General features: G+C 38.7%; 1 protein-coding gene and 1 long non-coding RNA gene across 2 annotated transcripts; both read left to right on the plus strand.

Moving 5' to 3' along the window:
* The first annotated feature begins 376 nt into the window (after positions 1-376).
* On the plus strand, positions 377-3,245 carry LOC129116833 (GTPase IMAP family member 8-like). The gene is given in 5 exon segments (XM_054627519.1): positions 377-444; positions 645-820; positions 2,008-2,067; positions 2,322-3,151; positions 3,153-3,245. Coding segments are annotated over 5 exon segments (1,227 nt in total).
* Positions 3,246-3,395: 150 nt separating this feature from the next.
* On the plus strand, positions 3,396-6,704 carry LOC129116834 (uncharacterized). The gene is made up of 4 exons (XR_008533706.1): positions 3,396-3,428; positions 4,159-4,212; positions 5,086-5,172; positions 6,649-6,704. It is a non-coding gene; the product is annotated as an uncharacterized LOC129116834 (long non-coding RNA).
* The last annotated feature ends 4,209 nt before the right edge of the window (positions 6,705-10,913 follow it).

A 10,913-nucleotide genomic window follows, 5' to 3' on the forward strand; every position in this document is an offset into this window, starting at 1 on the left:
GGTTTAATTTCTGCAAGCTAAAATTAAGTTGGATCTAATCAAACAGTTTTTAGTTATTACTAGTATCTTAACTTTCAATAAATTCCATGTTTACACACATGAAGCTTTTAACTTTTAACAATTGTATTATCTAATTGTCTACTCATGTATTGTACTGACATACATAAAGTACTTGTACTTTACATGAGTATTTCTTTGTTCTATTACTTTCCACTTCTCCTCCAGAACATCTCACTACATATATGATAGTAGAACACTGATAGCGAACATTTTACTGCACAATAAATACTTTTACTTACTTTGATGAGCATACTTCCTGAAAACCCTTTTACTTAAGTAAGGTTTTGAATGCAGGACATTTACTTATACCAGAGCCATGGCTAACAACAACAACAACAACAACAACAAAATGCACCAGTACCATAGCTGCAAGTCAGCGGACATGTACAGCAATAGGATGCATTAAGTGAATATAATAATATAATAATATAATCCGCTTACAACATCTCCTGAACTGCATTTCACATTATAGTAAATGTTCTCCATCACCCCCAAACCAGAATGAATTATGCAGCTGAACAGGTTTCACAAGAACAGCTGAAGAAATCCACCAGTCCAGCAATTGTTTTTGTCTTTCGTTCAAGTACTTCTGGAAAAGCAAGAGCACTTTCTGAATGCATTGACGTGCTCAGTGCAGAGGTGACTCCTGGTCTCATTTCAAGGAGCTCGGTCAACAGATCCAACGTTGTCCAGAATGATGACTCCTTCAGCATTGATGTCAATGTCATCATAATGTCCAGCTTCTCCACCCTCGTTGATGGCATGTATGTGCATAGTGGATATCTTCAGGTCTCTCAGGAGCTCATCTCCTTGATGTCTTGTATACTGAAAGAGAAGATGAGAAAAAAAAAACAGTGTTTATAATATTCAATGACATGCAGACAAGTCGAATCAGTCAAATCAGTTTTGGTTACTCAAAGTCACAGACATTTTATATTCCTATTGAACAGGTGTGACCTGAGTTATTGGTGCTGTTGCAATGGCTTGTTGTATCTCTTGGTGACATTAGGATCTTAAAACAATAATAAAAAATGTTTTAAGATATGGCTGGCTGTCATACATGCTAATTACACTGACTTACCATATACTTCTGAATACGATGTCCAACATCTTCCTCAGGTTGGGAGGAAGCCCTTTTAGGGTTGACAGCACTGCTTGCCTGATGGATTACAGCTGTTGAAATATTCCTCAAAACATCAATACTTAATATTTCCAACCTGTGATAACCTAAAAAATACAAAGACTTCATTATACATTCTCTTAATGGACTTCTCTCTTTAACTAAAGAATGTGGTTTTATGATTACATAAAGATAAATTCTCAGTTTTAGACAAGTAGACAAACAAATCAAGAAAAGGAGTAAAAAAAAAAAAAAAAAAAAAAAAAAAACTTTAGTGATGGTTTGGCCTCAGGAACATGCTGATCTCTGATTACATAAAGCCACTGTAAAGTAAACAAAACATGTTAATGTCAGTGCATCTCATATTAAGCAGAATAATCAATTAGCTGCTACCATGAGTTGAAAAGATACTTACAGAAACGGTAGATGGTTAATTATCTAATATTAATAAAAACTGCTTTCATGACCCCACTACTTTTACTTTTTCTTATGAAGCACACTGTTGTGATTACTTTCATATTACTGAAACCTGCTTCTGGTGAACACAGACTAAACACTGACAGAAAGTAATGTTAAGTTGCTGCTGCTCTGTCGGCCACTCAGCGTCATTATGTTGAGTGAACGACAGAATGACAGCAATGTGACGTCACGGTGTCAGGTCTGCCTTCTGTTACATTAGAACGGGATGAAGCAACGTTTAAACACGGCAGAATCATTTTTTTTCAGTGTATCAGTCTGTTAAGGCTGTGAAGATGTTTGAAAACTTCACTGTATTGAGCAGATTGATTACAGATTACATGTGTATTAAACAATGTGTATCTCTACAGATCCAGATGTTCTGCAACCTGTGACCCGCAGCAGCAGCTATGAATGGCTGCCACCTGACAGCGAGTTCAAATAAACTGTGTGAGAATTATTATTCTGTTTATATACATCTAGAGTTAGTGTTTGTAGGTGGTGGGTACTAATTCACAATTGATTTAATTTAAATATTTTCTAGTAGAAAACGTATAATAGTCCATCTTTAATAGTCCATCTTGAATAAGACATGACTTTCTGGTTGTTAGTCCAATTGTGTTGTTTTCAACCTGGATTAAGTTTATTTACTTATTGTGTTTCTAACTCACTGTTCTCTTCTCAGTGTCTGAGCTGAGGGTTGTTCTGCTGGGGAACAGCTGGTCTGAGAGGAGTTCAGTGGGGAACTTCATACTGGGAGAGGCTGAGTTCAACACTGAGGAAGAACCAGATCACTGTCTGAGAGTCAGAGGACGGATGAAAGAGAAAGAAATAGTTCTGATCAACACTCCAGATCTGCTGCTCCCCAACATCTCTGAAGACAAACTAAGAGAACATGTAGAAAACTGTGAGAGACTCTCTGATCCTGGACCTCATGTGTTCCTGCTGGTTCTACAGCCTGAAGACTTCACTGAGGAACTCAAAGAGAAGCTCTGCAGAGTCCTGAAACTCTTCAGTGATCAATCATTTGATCATTCATTGATACTGATATCAACATCCAGAGAGGAGAGTTCAGCTTTCATGGAGAAAGACCAGCCCTTAAAAGACATGATCAGAATGAGTAGATACAGATATCTGTGGCAGAAGAACCTTGAACGTCCAGAACTTTTAACACGTTTGGGTCAAACTGTAAAAGAGAACAATGGACATCTGATCTGTGATGTATTTGAGGATGAGGGTTTGATCATGACACCAAAGTCTGACCAAATGAAACCATCTTTAAACCTGGTTCTGTGTGGGAGGACAGGATCAGGGAAGACCTCAGCAGCCAAGGCCATTTTAGGTCAGACAGAGCTTCATTCAGTCTCCAACTCATCAGAGTGTGTTAAACATCAGGGAGAGGTGTGTGGACGTTGGGTTTCTCTGGTGGAGCTGCCTGCCTTGTATGGAAAACCTCAGGAGGCAGTGATGGAGGAATCTCTCAGGTGTATCTCCCTCTGTGATCCTGAGGGCGTCCCATGTCTTCATCCTGGTCCTACCTGTGGGTCCCCTCACTGATGAAGACAAGGGAGAGTTACAGACCATCCAGAACACATTCATATTCAGTTAAAGTTTCATGTTTAGTCAAAAGTCAGTCTGTGCCAAAATAAAACTTGTTTTTCTGCAGATATCAGAAGAGGTTGTCATGGTGATCATTTTGGATGATAAGGCAGAATTATGTAGTCCTCCCTCTCTCCTTTTACTTTCGTTTCTCTCCTGTCTTTCACTGATGGAGCAGCAGAAGTTCCAGCTGGTGAGTAAACGACTAAAAGCAGATGAACAGAAATGATGGAATAATAAATGGAGTAGATGATCGATGACGGTCGGTAAACGCGGATCGATGAAGAGAATCGATGATTTAAGACGCAGATTGACAGACTGTCAAACAGTCTTTCTCTTGAACTGAGGAGTCAGAGGACGTCGTTTCAGTCCGAGTTTAAAGTGAAACATCTCCAGTTGTTTATGTGCAGCTCAACTTTAACATTTCATTCTTTTATTCACGGTATGTTCACTTTATTATCGGAGGTTATTCCGCCATTTCAGGGTTAGGGTTAGTTCCTCAAGAGAAACAGGAAGAAGAGTTCTGACTCATTAAAGTCACATTAACGGACATTTAGATTTTATTTAAAGAAACTTTAGAGTTTCACCTTTAAAACGTGTTCAGATATGTTTTATATGAAGATATATATATATATATATATATATATATATATATATGAAGATGTAATGGTTTTACAGACAAGTGTGTGTGTGTGTGTGTGTGTGTGTGAGTGTGTGTGTGTGTGTGTGTGTGTGTGGTTCCTTTTATACTCTCTTGGTTTAACCAGTTATTCAACATTATATCTTTAAATGAAACATAAAACATTATTAATATAAAAGTGTAGTTTTCCCTTTGTCTTCACTTTAACTGTGTTGATGTTTTTACTCTCTAAATGTCTATAAATCTGTTCTTGTCTGGTGATTGTCATGTTGTCATGTTACAGGACAGTTGGTGAAACAGAGCTGTTTGACTTCAGCAGACAGAAACACAGACACAAGTAAGTTTCACTGTCTGTCCAGGTCAACAAGGATAGGACCCAAAAAGAGTCAGTGGTGGTTCCAGGAGTGTTTAACTGTGGTGGCAGAAGGATGTCCAGAGGTGACCACCAGAGATGTTAAATATGGATTTATTTTACTGCAGCAATATTCTAATAATTGGCTAAAACATAAATGAATAGGCCACATGCAGACACAGAACTGTTGGTGGTCAGTCTCCTTTTACAGAACCTTCAGTCAAGAAGGCTAAAATAGAAATGACCAATAAAAAGGACATTTTAGGACAATTTACTTTGTCAAACACTATTTCTGTGTCTAATGATATAAATATTATTAAGGGTGTGACGTACACAAAGTTCATGGTTCGGTACATACCTCTGTTTATTGGTAACAGTTTGGTACTTTTTCTGTTCAAAAGGGAAAAAAAAAAAATAACTCTTTGTTTATTCATTTTTTAATAATCAACTTTCAACAGTTGCTCATTTTGCATAATTTTATTTTAACAGTTAAGGACCTCAAATACTGGCATATTGTCATTAATGAATAAATAAACAACAAAAGTAAAGTACAGAAATGTTTGTAATGTAAATGTAAAGTATTTCTGATTCTACAAAGCTCCATCATAAGACTCTGACCTGTTGATAATTCCTGAACTGATGCTTATGCTTGTTTATGCAGCAGCACAACAGACTGACTAAAAAGAACAATGTGAGCTCACAAGAGATCAGGAAGGGGCAAATACCTGTTTTACAGCACCGTTTATTAGCTAAGGGTTCTGGAATACATTGAATATGGCTAATATAATAACTCTTCAAACGAGGTGAGAGGAGTTAAAACACTAGATAATTAAACATTTGACTCTTTTCTCTCTCTAGGTTTCTAAACCAGAAGTTTGTCTCCAGTCGGTCTCTGAGGTTTCCAGCAGAGTGACATCATGGAGGACTCATCATCATCTAAGACCAGTAAGAGTGTTTCAGTCTGGATAACACACTGCTGTCACTGTTCACACATTACACTCCTCATAAAAGAACCGGTCCACTTCTCTACTTTGATGACAAGGAGCCAAGTGCAATGGTTGTCTTTAGACAGTAATGTATCACCAAGTGAGATTGTTTCCATGGAGACCAGTGCTGTGTCAGTAGGAGCTATGTATGTGTTGTTGGTAATGCATTGCTTTATTTATAAGTAGTATTGTTTCAGTTATTCTCCATGTTTGCTTTATTTAGATAGGATTTTTGATAGAGTTACAAAGTGTTTTATTTGGTAAATTAACTGTTTAGTTTAATTATTTTGTATGAGTATATTTAGTTAAGTCTTGTTTATGAATTGGTTAACTCTGTGTGCTCCTGCAGTTAATATATATGAGTAAGCAGGTATATACGACCAGTATGCACCTTTGAGTTTATTTATTCTACCAGAGCAGGAGAGGCAGAGATAGACATGATTTATTAGGTTTTTTGTTTGCTAGCTTGATTTTTTAATTAATAAATCATTAGAAACATACATTTTGCATAGACAATGGACCCTTTTGCCTGCGTGTACCACTTACCCATGGTGCATCAGTGTACCTTTCATTTAAGTTAGCATTTTCCAACAGATGACCACTACAGGATGTCTTTAGCTCGTCAGAGTTAAGGTGAGACAGGTGGGTCAGAAACTGGCCTCATTTAATAACTGATTCATGAGGAATCATAAAAGAGTCATTTTTAAAGACTTGATCACAAACAGCAAGTTTATCTTTGTCTCATCACATTGGTGGCGGCTGTGGCGTAGTGGAGAGCAAGGTAGTTCTCCAATCAGAGGGTCGGTGGTTCGATACCCGGCTTCGGCAGTCGATGTGTCCTTGGGCAAGACACTTAACCCCAAGTTGCTCTGAAGGCTTGCCATCGGTGTGGACTGGATGATGAATGTTAGTTAGAGTCTGATGGTGGCACCTTGATGGTAGCCTGTCATCAGTGTGTGAATGGGTGAATGATATGTAACATACTACTGACTGTAAGCGCTTTGGAGAAAAGCGTCTGCTAAATGACTGTAATGTCATGTAATGTAATCACCCAATGTAAGCTGGAATAGGCTCCTCCCCTCATGCATCAACCTGAACAGGATACGTGATTTAGAGATCAATAGATAGAAACTGATGTTTTTCTTTAAAGCCTGATGACATTAATTTTTACTGAACAATATCATAACTGATGATCATATTCCATAGCAAACAAAAACACTGATGAATAAATACAAAATCATAACCACAACTTCTTGCCTAGTTTTCTCAGGAAGTCTCTGGATGTTGATACTAATCAGTAGATAATATTTATCTTTTAAGGCTGTGAAAATGTTTATTTTGTACCAACAATCATTGTATGGAGCAGACTTATTACATATTAGATGTGAATGAATGAATGAATGAATGAATATCTACATTTCCTGTATCTCTACAGAGCCAGATGAGCAACCTGAGAGGACCAGCAGCAGCGACACAGGTCGCACTGGGAGGATTGTAGCTGGAGTCGGGGGGCGGTGATGGAGGAGGAGTTGGAGAAGGCGGGTTGCAGCAGCAATGAAGGTAAATTAAAAATATTGTTTTCTATATTAACATCTATGATTAGTGTTTAGTTGGTGGTGGGCTTTAACTCACATTTGATTTAAATATTTCAAGTTTATAATAGATGACGGATTCCTGTAAGTTCACCTTAAAGAAGATGTGAATTATATTGTATTCAACATGGATTAAGTCATAACTTAGTTGTGTTTTCAAATTCATTGTTTTCTTCTCAGTGTCTAAGTGGAGGTTCAGGGAGATCCAACTCTTTCTAGAACGACTCGGCATCCTCCAATGTGAAGGTAAATAAAGTGAAGAAAAATTAGGAAGAAACAAAAGAAGAGACAGAAAGAACAGAGAATGAGAGATGAATAAACAAAGAGGAAAAACAGCTAGAAAGTCAAAGACAGCAGACGACACTAGTACTAGAACATGTGGAGAAACACAGTCCAAGTAAAGATGTTTCTATCCATGTTTAGTTTTACACTAAAGCTCTCTCCCTCTTTATTTCCTGTCTTATTTTCTATTGAGGTAGTGAGTCTTTCATTGTATTTTATATAAATATGTATCCATAAAAGAGAGAGACTGTGTCTGAACCAAAACATGCATCATGTGTGATTAGGGGCCATAGATTCTGAGGAATCGTCCCAATGGGAGGCCAACATGAACCTGAACCTGGTCAATGTTTTGGTAACTTAAGTCACCCGTTGGTGTGAATGTTAGTGACAGCTGATTGGTCCAGTTGAACCCAGCCAATCATACAATGTAAGCTGGAATAGGCTCCTCCTCATACACGAACCTGAACAGGATACGTGATTTAGAGATCAATAGATAGAAACTGATGTTTCCTTCATGAATAATAACACTAATTTTACTGCAAACAAACTACTTAATGCTTCTCTATATTCATCCACCACAAAACATCTGCTTAATTAATCAATTAAGAGGATTTGGGGCGGCTGAGGCACACGAGGTAGAGCGCTCGTCCCGTAACCACAGGTTGGTGGTTTGAACCCCTCTACAGTCAACATGCCGAGGTGTCCTTGAGCAAGACATCCAACCCCCAGTTGCTCCCGGGCACTTCTTAGCAGCCCACTGCTCCTCCGGGATGGTTAAATGCAGAGAATTGTAATTTCCCCATTGTGGGACTAATAAAGGATTAATTATTATTATTAAGGTTAATAACAAAGTTTCTTTAGGTACAGAGTATTGATTCAGATTAGTATAATAATCTTACTTCAGGATGAGCAGATAATAATAGTATCAGTCTGTTAAGGCTGTGAAGATGTTTGAAGACAACAATCACTGTATTGAGCAGATTGATGACAGATTACATGTGTATTAAACAATGTGTATCTCTACAGATCCAGATGTTCCACCTCTGAAGCGCAGCAGCAGCCTTGAATGGCTGCCACCTGACAGTGAGTTAAAATAAACTGTGTCAGAATTATTCTTCCGTTTATTTACATCTAGAGTTAGTGTTTGTAGGTGGTGGGTACTGACTCACATTTTATTTGATTAAAATATTTACAAGTTTCAAGTTGAAAATGGATCATAAAAATTCCACCTTAAATAAGACATGACTTTCTGGTTGTTAGTCCAATTGTGTTGTTTTCAACCTGGATTAAGTTTTTACTTATTGTGTTTCTAACTCACTGTTCTCTTCTCAGTGTCTGAGCTGAGGGTTGTTCTGCTGGGAACAGCTGGTCTGAGAGGAGTTCAGTGGGGAACTTCATACTGGGGAGAGACTGAGTTCAACACTGAGGAAGAAGACAGATCACTGTCTGAGAGTCAGAGGACGGATGAAGAGAAAGAAATAGTTCTGATCAACACTCCAGATCTGCTGCTCCCCAACATCTCTGAAGACAAACTAAGAGAACATGTAGAAAACTGTGAGAGACTCTCTGATCCTGGACCTCATGTGTTCCTGCTGGTTCTACAGCCTGAAGACTTCACTGAGGAACTCAAAGAGAAGCTCTGCAGAGTCCTGAAACTCTTCAGTGATCAATCATTTGATCATTCATTGATACTGATATCAACATCCAGAGAGGAGAGTTCAGCTTTCATGGAGAAAGACCAGCCCTTAAAAGACATGATCAGAATGAGTAGATACAGATATCTGTGGCAGAAGAACCTTGAACGTCCAGAACTTTTAACACGTTTGGTTCAAATTGTAAAAGAGAACAATGGAGAACACGTTAGCTACGATGTTTTTGAGGACACAGTATCTACTTTACCAGGTGATGGTCAAAGTCCAAAACAGAAGGAAAAACAGACTCCTCTCACAGATGCTGTTAAATCTGCTGGTAAGTGTAGAAACATTTCTGACATGGAAATCAATACTTTATTAATAGACAATTCTCTTTGATGAAATTAAAACATTAAGCTGCAAATCAATGATGTCATCTCTTTAACAGGGCTGCATGTTATTCCAATCAGTCCACAACCTTCACTCCCAGAAAACCCTTCAGACTCACAGTAAGTCAATTTATCACAATACAATCTGATTTTTAGGGCATCTTTTCAACATGATTAACCCAAATACATCCCACAATTCTTCACCATTGAAAATGATTAAATTAGAGTAAAACAATTTATCTACAATTATATCATCTTTGTATCTGATAAATGTATATTTGCAAACACAATGAGGATGCTCTCAATGGTACATGAGTAGAATTTGAACTTTGATCTTCCTGAAGACCACACGTCGCTCTTTAAGTTTCTTGACGTTGAGGCCAGATCGTCATCAGTGCACCATGCTACCAGGTGTCAGGTCACTTCCCTGTAGTCCGACTCATCGTTACTGTTGATGAGCCAACCACCACTGTGTGGAGTCTGCAAACCTGATGATGGTATTACGACCAAGTTATAGGCATGCAGTCGTGGGTGAAGAGGGACAGCTCACAACCCTGAAGCACACTGGTGTTCAGGGGGACGTTGAGGAGGTTTGGTTGTCTAGCTGGAGTCTGCTGGTTAGGAAGTACAGTATCCAGTTGTAGGAGGGAGATGTAGATGACCAGGACACTGAGTTTGTTTATCAGTTTGGAGGCGAGAATGGTGTTGAATGCTGAGCTGAAGTCAGTGAACGACATTCTTGAGTTGGTGTTGCTGATGTCCAGCTGGGAGAGGGCTGAGTGTAGAACTTTGGAGATGGCAACCTCCGGACTCCTGTTCTGGCTGTAGGCGTATTGGAGCGGGTCCACTGTGGGTGACAAGCAGGTTTTGAGATGAACCAAGACCTGCTTCTTGAATCACTTCATGATGGTGGGGTCTAAAGCAACAACGAGGAAGTCATTAAGTCAGTGAAGTGTTTAGGCAAGATGGAGGTGTTTTTAAGCACAGGGGAACAGCTGCTTGGGCCGTTTTAAAGGTTGAAGATATCACGACCTCAGTCAGCTGCCCAGCACAGGCCCTGAGCACATGTACCATCAGGACCAGCAGCCTTACATGTAATCATCCTGCTCAGTGCAGCACTCACATCAGTGGGGGGAGTGTGAGGGCTCATGGTCTGCAGGGAGCACAGTCTTGATGGCCTCCTGGTATCTCTGGCTGCAGTTTCTCTCAGGGCATCTCTGCATTTTAATCACATCTTATTATCCAGTTACATACAGTAGCACCAAAATAATACTGATATATATGAAATATACAATATATTTATATCTGTAGAATCAGCTGGTAGAAAGTGCAACAGAAAATAAGACACATAATGAGCAAACTATAAAACATTTACAGTCATGCTAATTTAAGTCTTTGTATCATGGAGAACTATGGATCATATTTGTAACTGTGGAGGGCACATGGATTTTAACACAATAAGAAAGATTCACTTATTAATGTCTGCAGCCCTCTTTAGTTAATTAATGATGTTTAGCACGTATGAGTTGTTGAATGATGAGAATTTTCTCATCGGAACTTCTAACTTATTTCATACTTGTCTTATTTTACAGCATCTGAACTCAGGATTGTGACGTTTGGAAAAAGCGAGTACAAAAAGGCAACACTTTGCAATTACATCATTGGGAGCAGAAAGTTTAAATATTTTACAATAAACCCAAACAAGCAGTGTGAGGTCGCCCGTGGTCAGTGGAGAGAACATCCTCTAACAGTGGTGAAAACTCCAGACATCTTCAAACTGTCTGAGGAATCAATCAGAGAAGAGAT

This window comes from Anoplopoma fimbria, unplaced genomic scaffold (genome assembly GCF_027596085.1).
Source record: "Anoplopoma fimbria isolate UVic2021 breed Golden Eagle Sablefish unplaced genomic scaffold, Afim_UVic_2022 Un_contig_9116_pilon_pilon, whole genome shotgun sequence".
NCBI classification, from domain to species: Eukaryota; Metazoa; Chordata; class Actinopteri; order Perciformes; family Anoplopomatidae; genus Anoplopoma; species Anoplopoma fimbria.